We start from the raw sequence: 22,143 nt of genomic DNA, 5'->3' as shown, positions 1-22,143 counted from the left end.
CTCAGCTAGAAGCTATGAACTCAACTTTTAACTTATAAATTGAGCCAAGCTATGAGCTCGGGGAATGCGGTTTTGATTTCAAATTGGTTGTTTGGGTATTGTTTATTAGACAAAGGGCAAGTTTGACCTTGAAAATGTGGGTGTCTTCAAAATTGTCCTTGAGGAACATTTTAGAAAGTTATTTGGGCCCTAACTTTATAAAAACTTATGATGTCTTTTTAATAAAAAAAACCTGAAAATTGGGCCTTTGGCCTAATTTCCTGTTCTTTTTACCCACTCCCATCTTTTTGTTGTTTTTATTTTGTTTTTGCTTTCTTGAGCCATGAAGCGAGTAAGAGTATATAACATAGTTCGATTTTACTCCTCTTAACAAAAAAAAAAAAAAAAAAAAATAGTTCGATTTTACTACTACTTTCAGATTGTTATTTTATATTTTGTACCATGACTGTCCCTGGCGATATAATGGTATTTGTAATAACAAATGATTTACACAGGTTAAGAAGCAAATGACATGTATAGAACTTTAGCTTTTTTCCAATAAAAATAAATCTTGTGGGTACCAGAAGCTATTGTCGCCACTCGAAGTTAGTTTATAGCTTTTTTTTTTTTTTTTTTGTTGAAAAAAGTTAATTTATAGCTGGCTGGGCCTAAATCTTTTTCTTTTTGAAACAATAATGTATAAAAGAAAAGTTGAACCAATGAGCAACATATTATTTTTTCTTTAGAGAGAGCAACATATTATTAGATAAAGTGAATAAATAACATGGGGGGATGCCTTCCTAAGGCCACACATCTATGGCTCCACCAATTTGGACTTATCATCCCTTTTTTTTTTTTTTTGATAAAGTTGCTGGAATATCATATATATCAATTAGTATTAACATAGATATTGTTCTTGTAGTATTTAAACAAAAAAGATGTAACAGTGTCCCACACACAAGACAATGAAGAGACTCGGGCTGTTCGAGCTATAATATCAGACAAAATATTAACCTTTCTAGCAACCTTAACAAAAGTAACTTCCTGAAACTTACTTTTCAGCTCCTTGATTTCTTCAATAGTAGCTCTGGAGATCCAACTACACGTGCTCTTGCCAAATGAAACTGCATCAATGACATTGGAAGAGTCTGATTCGATAATGACCTTCAAAAAACGGAGCTGCAACGCCCATTCGAGGGCTAGCAAGAGTGCTCGGCACTCTCCTTCTTCGCTGTTTCGGCATCTAATAATATCTGCTTTGGCTAGAAGAAAAGTAGCTTTATAATCATGAGCAATGCAACAAATAGATGCCGGCTTATCCGCCGATATAAAAGAAGCATCAACATTTATCTTGATCATACTAAAAACAGGAGGCTTCCAACATATATCGTGAGAAGGAATTGAGTGACCATTAAAAGTAGTAACTTGCTGAGTAACATTAGACCTAAAATGATTATAGGAGTAAGTAATTTCACGGATGAGTTGATCTGGAGTTTGTTGTTTGGTGTCAAAGAGGATTGTGCATCGATGTTTCCATATGTGCCATAAGATAAAAGAGTACATGGTGGTGTCTATTTGGTATGATGTAAGTGATTAATTCAGTTCTAATGCCGAAGTGAAACCATACGCAACGAGCCAATGAACAATGTAAAAATAAGTGCGCGTCAGTTTCAGTAGATATATGGCAGACAGGGCAGATATCACTACATTTAATAATATAACAAAGCTTGGTACTAAGAGGTAAAACATTAACACAACATTTTCAAAGAAAAATCTGAATACGCGGCAAAGTGTGTAAATGTCAAAGGTGCTTCTAGAAAGAAACCTCATCTTGAGATACATTAGGACTAGCATTAAACTTTTTATAGAGAGAGGATCAGAGGAAACGGAATAGTCCTCTGACTTAGTAAGAATCCAACGCCTACTGTCAGTTAAAGTTTTATTTAAAGGAATAGTGAGGATATTATCATCCTATGCTTACTTAGATATTCCTAAACCTAATTGATCTTTTTAGTTAAATAATTGGTTGAAGTATATACTTTGACAACGTAATATAACGTTGAACCCATAAAATTTCTTATTTTATTAGTCTATTTTGAGTTGCACAAAACATTTCACTAGAATATACTTTAATTTGAAAATTAGTTTTCGGTTTTTGAGCTCTATGAAAATAATGATGGGAAAGAAAAGTGAAAAATAATGTTTGAAGCAGCGTGAGCATCCGGCAATAATTACTATAGAAACAGTTAAAGTACTAAAAAAAAGTTATGTGTCTTTGGACATTTAATCTTGACAAGTAGCCTCAACCCTATCTAGCGAAAAGATATATCTGTTAAGTTTGTGGTCATTCAATTCAAAATTAATTTGGCAAGAGAGGACGTAGACCTTATATTTTTGGTTGCTAGATATCCATTCTCCCATGTGGGAGTATTCTTACACGCCCTTTCACGGGTGACGTTCTTTGAGCCTAACACGTGTATTTCTTTGGGTGGCGTGGAGCACGTGTGGCTTTAATCCTATCACGTGTGGTTCTAGCTTTGATACCATGTTAAGTTTGTGGTCATCCAACTCAAAACCAATTGACTAGTCTGTGTCACAATTCTGAAATTCGAACTTTACATCATTAACATGATTTAAACAAGGCCACATAAGCATTAAATGTCTCAACCCTAACAAGCGAGAGCTTATAGTTTCGTTGTTTTTTTGTGGTTTAAACTCGGATGGATCATATGTACTTGCTTAGGAGTTCAACCGATGGATCATATGAGCTTATAGTTCATTTTTAAAGTGGTATGTGCCACTTACTGAACTCTGTCATTACTCAAAGGAGAAAGAATCTAAAACTAAAATTCTTTCTAATAATATATTATCCGAACCCCAAACTACTCTCTAGCTACTCCTTTCTTTTTAATATCTAATTTGAATTTAATAATTTCGCTTTATCATAATATAATACCAAATCTTGGCTTTTTTTTTTTCAAATTTGTGTGTAAATTCTATCTAATTGAAGTACTATAAATTCAAAAATAATATCACTCATTAGATCACACTGTACTCAAACTACATCTTGAAGTTTTCTTCTCATTTTCATAAAATGGATTATTCTTGTATTTTGATTTTGCTTGTTTTTGGGTCATTAGGATCTGCTTTTGGTCAATTAAAGATGGGTTATTATGATCGAACTTGTCCGAAAGCTGAGAAAATCGTTCTTGATTATGTGAAGGAACACGTCCCTCACGCCCCAACGCTGGCTGCTTCATTTATTAGAATGCAATTTCATGACTGTTTTGTGAGGGTAAGATACAATTTTTCTTTCTTCCATATAGCAATTGATGGAGATTTCCAGTTTCCCCTATTATCCTCTGTTTTCTCTGTTTTTGCTTTGTTTTGGTGATATTTCTTGTTTTTTTCTTGATTAAGGGATGTGATGCTTCTGTTCTTTTGAATGGAACATCAAGAAATGCAGAAAAAGATGCTGCTCCTAATCTATCACTCCAAGGTTTTGATTTCATCGACAGAGTTAAAAGCTTAGTAGAAGCAGAATGTCCTGGAATCGTTTCTTGTGCAGATATTATTGCTTTAGTATCAAGAGACTCCGTCTCCGTTGCAGTAAGAAACTTAACACTAGAACCACTCAACTCATTTTATTCTTAGTTTGGAAATGGTAATCAGTTTCATTATATTAATAGGGAGGTCCATCTTGGAGTGTTCCTACTGGGCGAAGAGACGGAAAAACCTCGCTCCTAGCAGAAGCTTTACGTGATATTCCTGCTCCATTCGACAATTTCACTACCCTAAGAACAAGTTTCGCGAATAGAGGACTAAATGTGAAAGATCTTGTTTTGTTATCTGGTAAGAAACTCGCCAAGATACTTCATATGGTTTATCAAAAAATCATAATAAGCTCTAACCTTTTCACATAATTATGAACAGGTGCTCATACAATCGGGATCTCTCATTGCCCTTCGTTTTCGAATCGTTTATACAATTTTACGGGTAGAGGTGATCAAGATCCTTCTCTTGATAGTCAATATGCAGCTAATTTGAAGGCAAGAAAGTGTAAAATAGCGACTGATAATACTACATTAGTTGAGATGGATCCTGGAAGTTTTAGGACTTTTGATCTTAGCTACTACAAATTAGTACTTAAGAGACGGGGTTTATTCGAATCAGATGCAGCTCTAATCACTGATTCAGCTTCAAGATCTTTCATTCAAAAACTTGTTAGTGGAGATTTATCTAACTTTTTCGAAGAATTTGGTAAATCCATGGAGAAAATGGGTCGAATTGAGGTTAAAATTGGATCGGCTGGTGAGATTCGAAAGCGATGTGCAGTTGTTAATAGCTAGATTTTGATTCTTTTTCTCTTCTTTTTACCTACTCCCATCTTTATGTTGTTTTCATTTTGTTGTTTCTTTCTTGAGCCATGAAGCTAGTAAGAGGATATAACATAGTTTTATTTGTTTACTACTTTTGGGATTGTTATTTTATACTATTGTACCACTACTGTCACTAGGGATATAACGATATTTGTAATAGCAAATGATTTACATCTATAAAGGGTGAATATAACGGAAAATAACAGTAAAGGGTAAGAGTTAAGACGCAAATAGGGTTGAGAATGGTTATCTTACATGGTGTTTGCTTTTTCTAATTCATGATTGACTCATCTCACTTATAGGTGGACTTTTCGACAAAAAAAAAAAACTTATAGACGGACCCAAAATAAATTCAAATTAGTCATTCATACGAGTCAGACATCACATATTAGACAAAAATAAACATTTTGAAATCTGACTCGAATCAATTCAAACCTCGAGCCAGAATTTAGACATGTCATACGTAACACTACGTTAACCTAGTTTCAATAAAAACTAGTATTTCCAAGAAGTAACTTCTCCTATTATTTTCCTATCAAGTTCACACAGAAAGACACTTTCATACCAGTAGTAAAGAATCATCTCGCTTATTACTTTCTTTTATTTCAAAGAAGAACTCAAAAGCTTAGTAAAAAAATAAGCAACATATAATATAACCCTAATTCCCTAAAAGCTTGTAAAGAAAAATGAAATGAAATCATATGAAGTAGTGAAGATTAGTACTAATTTAACAAGAACAAAACAAATATATGTTTACAACAAGATTCCTCTATCGAAACCCACCATATGCATATCTCAAATGCCTAAGAGATTTCTCTATGGAATACTGAATCATCTATGGATTTACTACTCTGCAGTTTTTTCGAACCTGCCCTTGATTTCCTGTCAGCACACCAACATTGCCTAACTTAACCATGGCACGGGCGAATTTTTTTCGAAATTTTTTAGGATTATTCAAGTAGTCCCATGATAAAGATCTAGTAAGATCAGTAAAAGCTAGACCTTGATCTAATTGAAGAAGCGAAGCTCCACTGAGTACTCCATTGTAAAACGAACTGTCTAACTTAAAATTCGTATCACTCGTTGGGTTCATGAAAACCGTAGGATCTTGACTTATGTTGAAAATTTGAGTTTTGGGCCGTGGACATTTCTTCTGAAGTTGGGCTACTAAATCGGAATCCATATTTGGATCGGGTCGGTTCATGCCTCTAAAGTTGTATAACCGATCCACAAAGAACCCACAGTGACAAAATCCAATAGAATGAGCTCCTAAACATGAAATATTGTGTATAAAGTTTTAGCAACGGTTTCACAAACGTTGTGAAAACTAATAAAATATAGTTAGAGGGAAACAAAAGAAAAAGAAAGGAAATGAAAATACCTAGTAATGTAGTGAGATCATCCAAATCAAGACCTATTTTGGTAAAAGCATCTAAAGCTGCATCGACTGAGAAAGAAGGACCAGGAATATGAACCGAAGACATGATTGAAATTGTTCCATCTCTTCTCCCTGTTGGTAATTTATATGACGATCCTCCAGATAAAGCTACACCATCTCGTGTGGCTAAAGTTAATATATCTGCACAAGAAACAATTCCTTTACATTTTTTCTCCAATACTTGTTTTATCTCATCAATGATCTCGAATCCTCTTAGACTTAGATTTGGAGGAGCTTCTTTCTCTGCTATATTTTCTCCATCACTATCAATTAAAACAGAAGCATCACAACCCTGCACCAGCACCACAAATACCATTTTTAAGTGAAACAAGGAAATAAAAATATATAAACTCACATTATACATTTGTTTTGGCGACGGTTTCAAGGGAAATACTGTTGCTACTGATATTTTATGTTTAAATGTGTGGCCAATAACTCTTTACTGAGTAACCAGAAAATGGAAAAACTTCTTACTCTGATGAAACAATCATGGAAATGTAAGCGAAGTAAACCGGCGGGGATTGACGGATCTAGGTTGAAATGCTTCTTAACGATTTGTTTGATAAGAAATTCTGCTTGTGGACAAGTTTGTTTATAAAACCCTTGTTGAAGACCCGAAAAAACTGTGGTAAAAAGTAAAAAGAATGTTAAAAATGTAAGCTTTAGACGAAGAAGTGAAGCCATTAGAGAAGCCTCAAATATCTCTGAAAAAATTGAAGCATCTTCTGTTCTAAGTCAGTGAAGTCTCTTTATTCTCATTATTTTTCGATCGAGATTCTTCGAAATGTATGTGTGAACTGTGGAAACTCACTACCTTGTAGATCTAGTAGCTCTAACTAGGGTTTGAAATTTGCTGTTTCTTGAATTTCTAACATTTCTCAACTATTTTTTTATTGTTTTCATCACATTTTCACATGCATGAATTTAAGCCGGAGTGCATGGATTAACTTAATTAATTATAATTTCATGTTGATGATATTAATGATGTCCCCCTTCCACTTTTTAAAGCTCAATTGTTTATTTGTACCCGAATTGATATAATTTGATAGATTTGGATTTCCAATTCTCCTCGTCCAGATAATCTTAGAGTTTGATATATGTATAACACGTGGAGTTCCTCAAGTTTCTTCGAATAATATATTATTTCCACTTCTACAGTAATTTATGATTTTATAGATAATCACTAGACCCGTCCAGGATTTTTCCGTGTTATTAGTGAAAGTCAAACTGAGTGTTCCATTAATGTTTAATAAGCATCAAGCACATAAGATTGTTGCGAGGAAGTCCAAAACTGGATTGGTCTCCCCAGACAGACCTCTATAGTCACACGTACTCCAAGTCATAGCACAAATGTAGGATGTGATAGACAATAAAATGCCATGATGATAAAATAACCAACCCCTCGTTAGATATATGTATGTATATGTATGTATATATGAAAGCCAAAAGTTCACAAAATAAGCATTAAATTTTGAATTTTTGGGCTAAATTTTTGGGCTTATAGCCCAAAAAACGGGTCTTAATAACAAATATAGTCCTCTCTAAACCTATAAAAGGTTTTAAAACCAAAAAAATAATATAAATGGATATCTAGTCCATTTGGTCTCATCTAGAGAGAAACACACAAATCCCTAGAAAACATATTTATTTATAATACCTATACTAACCTTTTTTATATTTAAAATCTGATTTAGATTCTAAAATATCTTTTTTCCATTTTTATCTCCACATTTTCTCTCCAATCACGTAATTCAAAGTTACCATTATCTTTAATATCTTCCGTAACTTCTTTATATATAAAATCTGATTTACATTCTAAAATCTAAAATATCTTTTTTCCATTTTTATCTCCACATTCTCTCTCCAATTACGTTTAAATTCAAAGTTACCATTATCTTTAATATCTTCAGTAACTGAAATCTGGAAACATTCTCTCTCTCTAAAAACGGAAGCTCCAATAAACCTCCATTAATCTCACCAGCAGCAGTACAAACCTCTATTGTTCATCTTCATTACAGCAGCAGTAAAAATCTCCATTGTTTATCAGGTTTAAAACTGTGAAACTCTTTGTTCAAACCATTGATAATATCCAATATTGCTTCTCAGGTTAAAGAATCATATTCTCCCTATCTCTCTAACATTAAACATATCAGATTTTGATTTTGATTTTGTTTTCAAATGTTTGTTTACTAATTCATTAACTTTGTATTTGTGAGGTTTATTTTCTCTCTCTAAGATATTCATAACTGTTTATGATCTTGATGTTTAATCCTTCTTTACTGATTCCTTCAAATCGATTATGTTTTGTTTTCATCCGATTATCATATCATTTTTCATTAGATTTAGGTATAAGCTTCTTGATTTTCTGATATTTCTTCACCTCTGATCTTTGGTTTCGTACAATTTTATGAACCAGGTGTTATTCCGTACGTTTATCATAACAGAATATACAATATAGGTAATTTACTGTAAATTTTCATACTTTTCTAGTACATTACGCAAACATCTTCCGTATCATGTTTTTATAAGAGAATCTAAAATACGCTTAATTTGTTATACATTATATATAATTTATAATAAATTCTAAAACATCGTATAAGTGCACATAAAATATGTAGTATTTATTTACCATTACGCGTACTTTTCACCCAAAACAGTAGCCTTGTTAAGCTTACCAAATTACGCAAAACCTTCAAATATTGTCAAAATTTGACAAACATTATACATAATTTACGGGACTGTAAATGTAGTTTATAATACAATATATGATTTTTTGTTTAATGTATGTGTATTTATGTGTGTAGATTTGATATAACAGATGGAATTTCAAACAGAATCATCAAATCAAAGTAAGTCAACGAAACTAAAATCTGATGGCTGGGACAAAATATTTACTGAAGTTGGTCAGTTGTTTCTTGGTGGTGCAAAAACATTTAGATATGCTCTTCGACAATATAGTGTAACCGTTGTTTGTCCTGCTCAAGACTACAAATGGAGAGTACATGGATGGGCACCATTTTTGAATCAGAGAAGATTTTGTACGTTTTTTTTGCAACGGAATGTAAACGATGTGTAATGTAAAAGAATTTATGTGTAATTTATTGAACATGACCCACATACATTTGATAAATTACGTTGTATACATGACAAATGATGGTTTCCTCGTCATAAATAACATATAATTTACGTATTTGTTTCATTATTTGTATTCGATGTGTATTTATGTATGAGTAAAAACGAAATAAATACTGTTGTAATGTTCCCAGAAAAATATACTATTTCTAAATCTAAAAGTTAAGTGAGAGAAAGTGATATATACGTTGTATAGTAAATCCCAAATCACGCTAAATTGATCCCAGAAAATATACTCTTTCCAAATCTGAAAGTTAAGTGAGAGAAAAGGATAATAGGAAAGAGAAAATTTGATTTCCAAATCTGTTTAGAGGAGAGAGTAATAATGATTTGGGAAAATATTTGATTTCCAAAACGGTTTAGAAGAGAGAGAAAAATCAATTTTGCTCTTGCTACTGTTGCCAGCTTTAAATCCCCCAAATCATGCCGCTCACATTAGAAACTTTCCGGATTCACCCAGAAAATTAAAAATCCCGCGATTTTTTTTGGGAGGGACATGGACGGTATAATTTCATAAAGTGTGTTATTTCTGTCCATAATGTAAAAGGACTAAATATACATATTTTGAGAAGATTGGATCATATACCTTTTTTGAACATTATTTTGGTCTATATACCTTTGGACCCTTAAATTTTCCTGTGTTGACTTATGAAGAGTGGACTAAAGAAGTCAACCAGTACATAGAGCCCCAATAGATCCAGTTTGTTGTCACCAGCTGGGTGGTCCCTAGAATTTGGAGAAAGTCAAAGAGCTTAGCCATTAATTACCCCACTTTCTAAGGACTTGCCTCCTTGGCCCTTCCCTTCAATGTCTCAAAAAACCCTAAAAAAATGTGAAATTTTTCTTTGACTGTATTGTCCAATAGACAAATAATGTAGGCAACAAGATGATAGATCTTTCAACAAAAAAAAAAAAACAAGAGATATTAGTGTTTAAATATATTAATTAGCCTTACAAATATGATTCAGATTTCAGAACTTTGAAATCTAAACCAAATGTATCGAGTGATCCAGATTCTAGCATTGTGACAATATTCTACCATCTACGTTGTCAATGTGTTAGAAGTTAGTACTCCTCGAGTATCTATTGAATAAATAATCAACTAGGGGAAGGTGCAAAGAAATTAAGATTATGGGGAATGGTGCTACTAAGCATAGAGAGTTCTCAGTGCCCTAATATGATCCCAATTCAAATTAATCAAATCTTACTTATTAAATTGGGTCAAAGTATACTTGTTTTATGTGCAAAAACGATCTACTTAGGCGTAGAATATCGTCGGTGATTTATACTACCAATAGCTTTATTCTTTCTGAAGTATGATGATGTATATGAAAATCTGACACATTCACTGTTGTATCATTATTCGAAAAATGTTGTATAGGTGGGGGCGTGAAATACATTTAATGACTCGTTCATGAAAATGAATTTTTCTTCGTGAGGGAATGGCAGAGAGGATTAAGGCAATTGTAGTAATAAAGGTTGGCATCATTGTATTTCTCCGAAGAAAGCTAGATCAACTCTTTACATGATCATTTGCTTATCACTTTTGATCTTTTCCCAAATTAACAACTCTTATATCTATAAAAACTAGTAATGTATAAAGACCCATCATGAACATTTCATTTATATCTTAAACCCACTCATCTCTTAGCTATATACATATGGTCTATTGAAATCTTATAACCATCTCTGAAGGAACAAAGCTTCTACTAGTGTTGTGTTGGTATCTGATGTTGTTGACAATTTAGACGAGACTAGTTATTATTCTGGGTATGACGCCCCAAGCCTTGGCTGTTAAGGATATCGTCTACGGTTTTGCCACTCCATGCCCACATATGTGGAATTTTATTCTTGGCTAAGGTTCCACGAGCCACGGCCTTCCACAAAGTTTCGGTATTAGCAAAAACAAATGATTCACCCAGTCATCAAAGTAGGGATATAGACACTATGGACCCCTCACATGCTCGATTTTGATTTTCTCCTTACTTAACCACCACCTACCGCATTGTGAGATTTTGTTCCACGCTGAAAGCCTCATCACTTACTAAGTTTGAATGTGCAGTTATAGTTCTAAATTCCAATATCTCGCGAACGATGTGGGACTATCACACTGTGCTCTAACATCAAATTGCTAATCTCTCTTAAAAATCTCAATTATTTTTTATTTTCATTAAGAAAAGCTCAACACATAATTTTTTCTAAAGAATTTTGAATTTTTGTTGGAAAAAAAAGTTATTCCGCCTTAACCTCAAAACTCAGCCTTTACAAAAAAGAGACACAAAACAAATAAATATCTGCTGTCTCAGGTTCTGTATTCTGGAGTGTAACTTGAGCAAACACCCCACTTTGCATATTCTTTTCTTTCTCACTTCCTAAAATAAAAAATATTCCTTCCACAAACCTTTTCTGGTGGACTACATAAACTCCTTCTCTCAACTGTCATTAATCTATTTCCAATTCCACTGTGCCCATAACCTACTTTCATTTTCCCTGTAAAAATGTCATCAAACAATACAATTCCGATACAAACGTACCCAGAAAATCGCCCATACTCCGAAAATCGCCCGTTAAAACGTCACCACACCGCTCGTTATTATGCTCACCGAGTGAAAGAAAGTCTCACAACTCGCATTTCGAAATTCCTCTGTGCAATTTTTCTAAGTTTACTTTTCTTCATAGGACTAATCGGTTTTATTCTTTGGCTTAGTTTACGTCCTCATAGGCCAAGATTTCATATGAGAAATTTTTCCGTAACGGGTTTAAATCAAGAAAACGGTTTACAGGATGCTAAAATTTCATTTGATGTAACAGCTCGGAATCCTAACCAAAATATCGGGATTTATTATGATGAAATGAAAGGGACAGTTTTTTATCAGGAACAACCTATTGGTGTCACACCATTACTATTTCCGTTTTATCAGCCTTCAAAAAATACAACTTGGATTCATGCGGATTTAAGCGGAACTAATCTCTCCGTTGATGGCGACAAATCGAAGAGGTTTAGTGAAGAGCTTTCGAGAGGGAAAGCGGGTTTCCGATTAGACCTAACATCTACGATTAGATTTAAGGTGTCCACGTGGGATAGTAAGCACCATCAGATGCATGCGAGTTGTCTTGTTGAGGTGGGTCAGGATGGTTTGATTTTAGTTACTTCGAAAGATAAAAGATGCTCAGTTTATTTCAGCTAATTCTTCGACGTGGAAGTTAAATTGTTCGGAATTGCTAGGTTCACACATAAATTTGACGAATTTTATGCCAAACTAATGTGACAAGTACCTTTTGAAAGTTCGACTGTATTTGGTCCAATATTCTGATGGGCAGTTCATCTTTTAACTATCGAGATTCAGTCAAACTTTCAGATGAAACTTATCGCGTCATTTTTGTGTAAAACTCACCAAAAGTTTTTGTGAACCTAGCACTACCATAATTTGTTTCATTTACCTAACAACTTTGCTACCTGAACTCCAACTTTAACTCCTTACTTAAGACTGTATTTAGTTTTCTCATTGTTTTCTTGAGATATGTGTGTTAAATTGTTACTCTTCCAAATTCTCAAAATCTGAATGTAAGTCAAGCAGAAGGTCAAAGTAGGAGTTGATTTAGCTTTAGTATTATTGATTGAATTTGATTTTCACTTTTTTACTTTACTTTGTAATAATCTGTTGCTAAATTTGTATAAATATGTGTATTACTTTCTTTCTTTTAGTTTTGTTTTGCTAAATTTGTTTTTGCCCTAGTTGGTCCTCTTCCAACCTAGTGTTAGTATTTCAATCTTTACAGTAAATAAACTTTATTAACAATGGATGTTCTCTTAAATATATACTAATGCATAACGTCCGGTCGATATCTCTCTTAAATTGAAATGAAACAAGGGATTTAAAAATTGAATAGAGAGGAAAACCACTTCTCTCTTGCCGAACACAATGACTCCCAATATGTCAAGTCGAGCTAACTAGCATTTCTTCGGATATGTCAAACTGAGATATGACTTTCGCTTATTCATTTAGCCCTTTACAGTTCAAGAGGGTTCACCTTAGGAACAGACGGTGACTAAAAAAATGTTCATGCACCCAAAAGAAAAGAATCAACTTAAAACATTAAGTCTGTCACATGCATCATCCACCGTCCATTTCGACAAAAATTGTAATAACCATCCGATCAAATTCCCAAAGAACCCAACCACACCAGCCAAAGACATGACATACATACACTTTCACAGTACTGACACCCGTGAGACACAATAAAAGTGTCACGTTTTTACCTGTAAAGTCCCAAAATTCAGCCCCTTAAATCTACACCAAATTATTCTTTTCAACCAAAATCATCTCAAAAGAAAAGAAAAAAATATTGAGAGATGCTAGAATCACAAAAGATTTTGACAAAAAAAAGTTCCCAGCTGATGTGGCGTTTGTGATTTTCATCTCTCAACGGCCTAGATTTGGTCAAAGTTTGAAACCACACCCGCCACATCAGCTGGGCACCTTTTTTTGTCAAAATCTTTTGTAACTTTATCATTTCCCAAAAATGTTTGCTCCAAAGAAAATTTCTGAATATCGGTTTGGTTATTTTCTTTGGTTTATTCAAGTTATAATTGTTTTAGGCTTAACTTATGTGTGAAGAATGTTTGAAACCTCAAGGATACCCACTCGAGTAGGGCTGCATAGTATATATAGAGATAAACATAGGGTTTAAGTGTTACAAGAATGCCCTTGATCAAGGGACAAAAACAAAGCATATCCCTCACTCTTATAACTAACACTTAACACTTAACACTCTTATAACTAACTATGACATAACTATAACTAACACTTAACATCCCCCCTCAAGCCGAACGTCGTTTGACAAGAGAGAGCTTGAATCTTAGATCATTAAACCTTGAAGTAGAGAGACCCTTTGTAAATATGTCGGCTACTTGCTCACTGCCAGGTAAGAACTTGACCACTAACTTCTTGGCTACAACTTGTTCTCTAACAAAGTGAAAATCAATGGAAGCATGTCGAGTTTTTGAGTGCAAGATGGGATTGACTGCAAGATAGGTAGCACTTATGTTATCACAGTGAACAATGGGAGGTGTTTGAACATGAAACCCAAGCTCTTGAATTAAATTCTTCAACCAGATCACATCTGCACTTGTGTGAGCAACAGCTCTATACTCTGCCTCAGCTGAGGATCGTGCCACTGTTGGTTGTGTTTTGGAGGACCATAAAATCAAATTAGGACCAAGATACACACAAGAACCAGAGGTAGATCTTCTATCATCTGGAGAACCTGCCCAATCTGCATCAGAGAACCCCAATATAGGAAGTGATGTTGATTTTCGAATGCAAATCCCTTCATTTATAGAACCCTTTAGATATCTTAATATTCTCTTGGCTGCAATGAAATGAATTGAAGAAGGAGAGGACATGAACTTGGACACTTGATTTACAGCATAGCAGATGTCTGGTCGAGTAAGAGTTAGGTATTGTAGTGCACCAACAAGGCTTCTAAATGGATAGGAGTCTGATAAGGTCTCTCCATCTAGTTTTGAAAGCTTCTTACCAGAGAGTACAGGTGTGGATACTGGTTTGGAGTTTGCCATACCAAATTTGTGCAAGAGATCATTGATGTATTTGGATTGAGTGAGAGTAATTGATGTTGAGTCCCTAGATGCCTCCATTCCTAAAAAGTATTTGAGATCACCCATATCTGACATATCGAATTTGGTCTTCAACTTTTGAATTAATTGATTGAGTACCAGAGAAGAGGACCCAGTCACTATAATGTCATCCACATAAAGCAACAAAATGGTTAATCCCAAAGATGAATTAAAATAAAACATTGAAGGATCTGAAATTGATTGGAGAAATCCCAATTGAAATAAGAAGGAACTGAATTTGAAATGCCAAGCTCGAGGAGCCTGCTTCAGGCCATATAGAGCTTTACTTAATTTGCAAACATGATTAGGAAATCTAGGATCAATAAAACCTTTGGGCTGATTCATGAATATAGCTTCAGATAAGTCACCATTTAGGAAGGCATTCTTCACATCTAGTTGCCTTATAGACCAAGAACCAGAAACTGCGAGTGATAGGATAGCTCTAATGGTGGCTGGACGCACTACAGGGCTAAAGGTCTCATCATAATCTATCCCATGTTGTTGGGAGTATCCTCTAGCCACTAGCCGAGCCTTGTACCTCTCAATTTGACCATTTGCTCTCTGCTTTACTCTGAAAATCCACTTACAGTCGATTTAAGCGGAACTAATCTCTCCGTTGATGGCGACAAATCGAAGAGGTTTAGTGAAGAGCTTTCGAGAGGGAAAGCGGGTTTCCGATTAGACCTAACATCTACGATTAGATTTAAGGTGTCCACGTGGGATAGTAAGCACCATCAGATGCATGCGAGTTGTCTTGTTGAGGTGGGTCAGGATGGTTTGATTTTAGTTACTTCGAAAGATAAAAGATGCTCAGTTTATTTCAGCTAATTCTTCGACGTGGAAGTTAAATTGTTCGGAAATGCTAGGTTCACACATAAATTTGACGAATTTTATGCCAAACTAATGTGACAAGTACCTTTTGAAAGTTCGACTGTATTTGGTCCAATATTCTGATGGGCAGTTCATCTTTTAACTATCGAGATTCAGTCAAACTTTCAGATGAAACTTATCGCGTCATTTTTGTGTAAAACTCACCAAAAGTTTTTGTGAACCTAGCACTACCATAATTTGTTTCATTTACCTAACAACTTTGCTATCTGAACTCCAACTTTAACTCCTTACTTAAGACTGTATTTAGTTTTCTCATTGTTTTCTTGAGATATGTGTGTTAAATTGTTACTCTTCCAAATTCTCAAAATCTGAATGTAAGTCAAGCAGAAGGTCAAAGTAGGAGTTGATTTAGCTTTAGTATTATTGATTGAATTTGATTTTCACTTTTTTACTTTACTTTGTAATAATCTGTTGCTAAATTTGTATAAATATGTGTATTACTTTCTTTCTTTTAGTTTTGTTTTGCTAAATTTGTTTTTGCCCTAGTTGGTCCTCTTCCAACCTAGTGTTAGTATTTCAATCTTTACAGTAAATAAACTTTATTAACAATGGATGTTCTCTTAAATATATACTAATGCATAACGTCCGGTCGATATCTCTCTTAAATTGAAATGAAACAAGGGATTTAAAAATTGAATAGAGAGGAAAACCACTTCTCTCTTGCCGAACACAATGACTCCCAATATGTCAAGTCGAGCTAACTAGCATTTCTTCGGATATGTCAAACTGAGATATGACTTTCGCTTATTCATTTAGCCCTTTACAGTTCAAGAGGGTTCACCTTAGGAACAGACGGTGACTAAAAAAATGTTCATGCACCCAAAAGAAAAGAATCAACTTAAAACATTAAGTCTGTCACATGCATCATCCACCGTCCATTTCGACAAAAATTGTAATAACCATCCGATCAAATTCCCAAAGAACCCAACCACACCAGCCAAAGACATGACATACATACACTTTCACAGTACTGACACCCGTGAGACACAATAAAAGTGTCACGTTTTTACCTGTAAAGTCCCAAAATTCAGCCCCTTAAATCTACACCAAATTATTCTTTTCAACCAAAATCATCTCAAAAGAAAAGAAAAAAATATTGAGAGATGCTAGAATCACAAAAGATTTTGACAAAAAAAAGTTCCCAGCTGATGTGGCGTTTGTGATTTTCATCTCTCAACGGCCTAGATTTGGTCAAAGTTTGAAACCACACCCGCCACATCAGCTGGGCACCTTTTTTTGTCAAAATCTTTTGTAACTTTATCATTTCCCAAAAATGTTTGCTCCAAAGAAAATTTCTGAATATCGGTTTGGTTATTTTCTTTGGTTTATTCAAGTTATAATTGTTTTAGGCTTAACTTATGTGTGAAGAATGTTTGAAACCTCAAGGATACCCACTCGAGTAGGGCTGCATAGTATATATAGAGATAAACATAGGGTTTAAGTGTTACAAGAATGCCCTTGATCAAGGGACAAAAACAAAGCATATCCCTCACTCTTATAACTAACACTTAACACTTAACACTCTTATAACTAACTATGACATAACTATAACTAACACTTAACATCCCCCCTCAAGCCGAACGTCGTTTGACAAGAGAGAGCTTGAATCTTAGATCATTAAACCTTGAAGTAGAGAGACCCTTTGTAAATATGTCGGCTACTTGCTCACTGCCAGGTAAGAACTTGACCACTAACTTCTTGGCTACAACTTGTTCTCTAACAAAGTGAAAATCAATGGAAGCATGTCGAGTTTTTGAGTGCAAGATGGGATTGACTGCAAGATAGGTAGCACTTATGTTATCACAGTGAACAATGGGAGGTGTTTGAACATGAAACCCAAGCTCTTGAATTAAATTCTTCAACCAGATCACATCTGCACTTGTGTGAGCAACAGCTCTATACTCTGCCTCAGCTGAGGATCGTGCCACTGTTGGTTGTGTTTTGGAGGACCATAAAATCAAATTAGGACCAAGATACACACAAGAACCAGAGGTAGATCTTCTATCATCTGGAGAACCTGCCCAATCTGCATCAGAGAACCCCAATATAGGAAGTGATGTTGATTTTCGAATGCAAATCCCTTCATTTATAGAACCCTTTAGATATCTTAATATTCTCTTGGCTGCAATGAAATGAATTGAAGAAGGAGAGGACATGAACTTGGACACTTGATTTACAGCATAGCAGATGTCTGGTCGAGTAAGAGTTAGGTATTGTAGTGCACCAACAAGGCTTCTAAATGGATAGGAGTCTGATAAGGTCTCTCCATCTAGTTTTGAAAGCTTCTTACCAGAGAGTACAGGTGTGGATACTGGTTTGGAGTTTGCCATACCAAATTTGTGCAAGAGATCATTGATGTATTTGGATTGAGTGAGAGTAATTGATGTTGAGTCCCTAGATGCCTCCATTCCTAAAAAGTATTTGAGATCACCCATATCTGACATATCGAATTTGGTCTTCAACTTTTGAATTAATTGATTGAGTACCAGAGAAGAGGACCCAGTCACTATAATGTCATCCACATAAAGCAACAAAATGGTTAATCCCAAAGATGAATTAAAATAAAACATTGAAGGATCTGAAATTGATTGGAGAAATCCCAATTGAAATAAGAAGGAACTGAATTTGAAATGCCAAGCTCGAGGAGCCTGCTTCAGGCCATATAGAGCTTTACTTAATTTGCAAACATGATTAGGAAATCTAGGATCAATAAAACCTTTGGGCTGATTCATGAATATAGCTTCAGATAAGTCACCATTTAGGAAGGCATTCTTCACATCTAGTTGCCTTATAGACCAAGAACCAGAAACTGCGAGTGATAGGATAGCTCTAATGGTGGCTGGACGCACTACAGGGCTAAAGGTCTCATCATAATCTATCCCATGTTGTTGGGAGTATCCTCTAGCCACTAGCCGAGCCTTGTACCTCTCAATTTGACCATTTGCTCTCTGCTTTACTCTGAAAATCCACTTACAGTCGACAATATTCATAGTAGGATCTTTAGGGACAAGTGTCCATGTTTTATTTTTATGGAGTGCAGACATTTCGTCCTCCATTGCTTGTATCCAATGTTTATGCTTCGAAGCTTGATGAAATGTAGTAGGTTCATCAAGCTCCAAAGTATTGGAATCCCTAGAGCTAGATAGAGAAACAGAGCTGAGTAAGACCTTTGGTTTTCGAGTACCATCCTTAGTTCGAGTAATCATAGGGTGAGTAGATGTTGTGGAAGGAGGGTTGGATGGGAGAGATGAAGATGGAGGTTGAAGAACAGGTGAAGAAGATGATGTCTGGTTATTTAGGATTGAGGTAGTTGGAGAAGACGACCGTTGATTTAGGGTATTGGTGGTGGGTTCAGAAAAGGCTGACTGGTCTGATGGAGAGGGGTTGGTGGCCACATGGACGTCAGATGTAGGGGACTGATTGTCGAGAGGTGGAGTGGGTGATGAAGTAGCGGGTGAGGGTGAGTTAGAGTGACCGACCACCGGAGCCGTTGGATTAGAAGGTGGGTGATGATCACTGATGTGAGTAGAGCGTAAGATTTGTTGATTGGGTGGACGGCTGATGTGTGGGCGAGGTGGTCCAGGTGGACCAGTGAGCCCTGAGTCTCTGAGTGGGACTGACCACGTCAGAGATAGTGGAGGGAAATTAGGGTTTTTAAAAAGGGGAAAGTTGGAATTAGGGTTTGGAAAAGGAGAAGAAGAAGATGACCGAAAGGGAAACTGAAATTCATCAAAAATTACATTTCTTGAGATATAGATTCGAGAGGAATTGATATCCAGACAACGATAACCTTTGTGATTAATGCTATAACCAAGAAAGATACATGGTTTAGATTTGAAATCAAGCTTTGAAGATCGATAAGCTGTTAGTAGAGGAAAACAGAGACAGCCAAATGTTCGAAGGAAATTATAGTTAGGTTTCTTGTGGAACAATTTTTCAAAAGGTGAGATACCTTTATGAATCGAAGAGGGAAGCTGATTAATTGTAAAAATGGCAGTCTGAAAAGCATCTGGCCAAAATTTAATTGGTGCAGAGGACTGATGAAGAAGACAGAGTGCGGTTTCCACTAAGTGGCGAATTTTTCGCTCAGCCACTCCATTCTGTTGGGGAGTGTGGGGACAAGATCTGCGATGAATAATTCCATTTTGAGTAAGAAAATCAGAGAATTCATTGCTAATGTACTCTCCACCTCCATCAGTTTGGAAAATTTGAACAGACTTTGAGAATTGGGTTTCTACCATTTGTTTGAAAATTTTGAAGTGAGAGAAGACTTCGGACTTGTTCTTAAGAAAATAAATCCAGGTATATCGTGTATAATCATCAACAAACAGTAATACAAAACGATATCCTAAATTAGATAAAGAAGGAGATGGACCCCAAAGATCAGAATGAATAAGCTCATTTGGAAATTTTGATTGATGATTAACTGAAAGATAAGGAAATTGATGGTGTTTACCCAAAACACAGCTATCACATTTAAACTTAGTCATTACAGAATTTGATAATGGTAATAACTTTTGATTAACTAAAAATTTAAAGCTTGAACTGTTGACATGTGCAAGACGACGATGCCAAACTTCAGAGGAGGTGCGAGAACCAGGTGGAACAGCCTGAGCAAAAAGGTTGAGAGAAGGAGTACTGATGGATGGAGGAGAGACTTGGAATAGACCATTAGACATCTTGCCTTCGAGGAGTGTCTTCCCTGTGGGAAGGTCCTGAACCAGAAAACCATGGCGATGAAAAATGGCAATACAATTTAGATCAACAAGAAGTTTAGAGAGAGAAATAAGATTCTTCTTGAAGGAAGGAACAAGTAAAGTGTCTTGAAGTATAATATTAGAAAAAGGGATAAGATAGTTACCAACACCATTGACAGAAGCTGTGTTTCCATTTCCAACCATCACACTTTCAGGGAGAGCAACATCTGATCGAGAAATTTGAGAGGCTGCATCAGAAGCTATATGAGAAGTGGCTCCCGAGTCCACATACCAATGTGGATCAGCAGTAATGGAATCAATCCCTAAGGCAGCAAAGGACTGATTCAGCTCATTTGTTCGATTGAGAGAATAACATTGTCGAGCAGTGTGGCCATACTTGCCACAGTATTGACAGACAATTGATTGTCTAGAGGGAGGTGGACCTAGAACAGATTGCCTTGAATAACCCCCTCTATTGGAGTTTCTTCCACGACCACCACCTCTGTAAGAAGAGCGACCCCTATAGCCCCTATTGAAATTTTGATTGGGGTTGAATGAGCGAGAAAAAGGGGGTGATGAAGATGAAGGAGATAAAGGTGTTTGAGTGAGAAGAGCTGTGGGGTTAGTGGTGGAAGAGGTTGAGATAAATTGAAGTCTGAACTCTTGGGTGAGGAGAAGAGAGTGAAGTTCAGAATATGAGGGAGGAATGGCTCTAGTAGTGACAGAGGTCACAAAACTTTCATATTCAGGTCCAAGACCAGCAAGAACAATAAGAACAAGTTCATCATCTGCTACAGGATGACCAATAGCAGCTAGTGAATCAGATAATGTTTTGAGTTTAAGAAGATAATCAGAAACAGAGAGAGAGCCTTTCTTTGATGTTTGGAGTTGAAGCTTGAGATTCATAAGCCTAGCAGAGTTAAGGGAAGAGAAGGTTTGTTCAAGTGATTCCCAAACAGCTTTTGAAGAGTTAAGTCCAAGAACTTGAGCTAAAATGGGCTCTGTAAGAGTAGCATTGAGCCAGGAGAGTAGCATTTGGTCGACTCTGTACCAATACACATAGTCAGGATTTGGTATAGAGGAAGAATCAGATGAAGAGGGAAGAGTGGGTGATGGTGGAGGAAGAGAACCATCCACAAATTTGAAGAGGTCTTGAGAATGGAGAATGGGTAGAAGCTGGCTTTTCCAAAGAAGGTAGTTAGAATGATCAAGACGAATAGAAATGAGATTAGCAATATTAGTCAAGGAAGGAAGAGTAGAAATAGTAGGGGAGGGAACAGGGGAAGAGGGAGTAATAGAGATTGGGTTTGATGGACTTTCAATAATGGGTGGGTTAGATTGCTCGATTGGAGCTGCCATTGAAAAGAAAAGAAGTTGAAGATGAGGGTGAAGAAAAAGAAGAAGGAGGCACTGAAAACTTTGAGATCTTTTAGGCTCTTGATACCATGAAGAATGTTTGAAACCTCAAGGATACCCACTCGAGTAGGGCTGCATAGTATATATAGAGATAAACATAGGGTTTAAGTGTTACAAGAATGCCCTTGATCAAGGGACAAAAACAAAGCATATCCCTCACTCTTATAACTAACACTTAACACTTAACACTCTTATAACTAACTATGACATAACTATAACTAACACTTAACAATGTGTTGATATGGTTATGTTTCCACCCCAAGACTCCTAGTTATACCATTGTCCGATTCACCGTTAGGGATTTTGATGTTCGGAATACTACTAGTTTTCGCGGGAATACCACTATTACCATGAATCTTCAAATTTCAAATCCTAACAAAGGAATGGGTATTTATTATGATGATAGTAATGTTGTACTATATCATGGTAATGACAATATTGGAGTGAGTTATTTACAAGGTTTTTATCAAGGACACTTGAAGATTACACAAAGTGAGCTTAGTTTTAAAGATGCAGTGGAGAAGTTAGCGAAAGCGGTTTTCCGGGCGGTTGCGAATGGGACAGTGGATTTAA

The 22,143-nt window shown here is 35.6% G+C and overlaps 4 protein-coding genes across 4 annotated transcripts in view; 2 read left to right on the top strand and 2 right to left on the bottom strand.

Annotated features, from left to right (window-relative positions):
* The window catches only part of LOC147560364 (uncharacterized), a 57,302-nt gene that overhangs the window by 12,805 nt on the left and 22,354 nt on the right, over positions 1 to 22,143 (bottom strand). The window lies entirely within an intron of this gene.
* LOC147560373 (peroxidase 3-like) lies at positions 2,783 to 4,449 on the top strand. The gene is made up of 4 exons (XM_086662505.1): positions 2,783 to 3,274; positions 3,400 to 3,588; positions 3,669 to 3,831; positions 3,913 to 4,449. The coding sequence occupies exons 1-4, from the start codon at positions 3,074 to 3,076 to the stop codon at positions 4,326 to 4,328; spliced, it is 969 nt and encodes a 322-aa protein (XP_086518631.1). The 5' UTR covers positions 2,783 to 3,073; the 3' UTR covers positions 4,329 to 4,449.
* LOC147560372 (peroxidase 57-like) lies at positions 5,061 to 6,679 on the bottom strand. Its single transcript, XM_086662504.1, has 3 exons — positions 6,271 to 6,679; positions 5,740 to 6,088; positions 5,061 to 5,627 (listed from the first exon to the last, which is right to left on the bottom strand). The coding sequence occupies exons 1-3, from the start codon at positions 6,478 to 6,480 to the stop codon at positions 5,194 to 5,196; spliced, it is 993 nt and encodes a 330-aa protein (XP_086518630.1). The 5' UTR covers positions 6,481 to 6,679; the 3' UTR covers positions 5,061 to 5,193.
* Positions 11,318 to 12,409, top strand: LOC147560371 (NDR1/HIN1-like protein 26). Its single transcript, XM_086657991.1, has one exon. It carries the CDS (start codon positions 11,427 to 11,429, stop codon positions 12,114 to 12,116), a length of 690 nt encoding a protein of 229 aa, XP_086514117.1. The 5' UTR covers positions 11,318 to 11,426; the 3' UTR covers positions 12,117 to 12,409.

The sequence above is a fragment of the Eschscholzia californica genome, unplaced genomic scaffold (assembly GCF_041429995.1).
Source record: "Eschscholzia californica isolate CP2 unplaced genomic scaffold, dmEscCali1.0.p SCAF_2, whole genome shotgun sequence".
NCBI classification, from domain to species: domain Eukaryota; kingdom Viridiplantae; phylum Streptophyta; class Magnoliopsida; order Ranunculales; family Papaveraceae; genus Eschscholzia; species Eschscholzia californica.
This window is presented reverse-complemented; position numbering and strand designations above follow the sequence as displayed.

Bases quoted from the DNA above. Each gene is read 5' to 3' on its own strand.
- LOC147560372 (XM_086662504.1), bottom strand. From the start codon at position 6,480: ATGGCTTCACTTCTTCGTCTAAAGCTTACATTTTTAACATTCTTTTTA. The intron at 6,089-6,270 runs GTAAGAAGTTTT...GTGCTGGTGCAG, and splicing joins TCCATGATTGTTTCATCAGA to GGTTGTGATGCTTCTGTTTT. The intron at 5,628-5,739 runs GTATTTTCATTT...TTTCATGTTTAG, and splicing joins TGATCTCACTACATTACTAG to GAGCTCATTCTATTGGATTT.
- LOC147560373 (XM_086662505.1), top strand. From the start codon at position 3,074: ATGGATTATTCTTGTATTTTGATTTTGCTTGTTTTTGGGTCATTAGGA. The intron at 3,589-3,668 runs GTAAGAAACTTA...TTATATTAATAG, and splicing joins GAGACTCCGTCTCCGTTGCA to GGAGGTCCATCTTGGAGTGT. The intron at 3,832-3,912 runs GTAAGAAACTCG...AATTATGAACAG, and splicing joins AGATCTTGTTTTGTTATCTG to GTGCTCATACAATCGGGATC.
- LOC147560371 (XM_086657991.1), top strand. From the start codon at position 11,427: ATGTCATCAAACAATACAATTCCGATACAAACGTACCCAGAAAATCGC.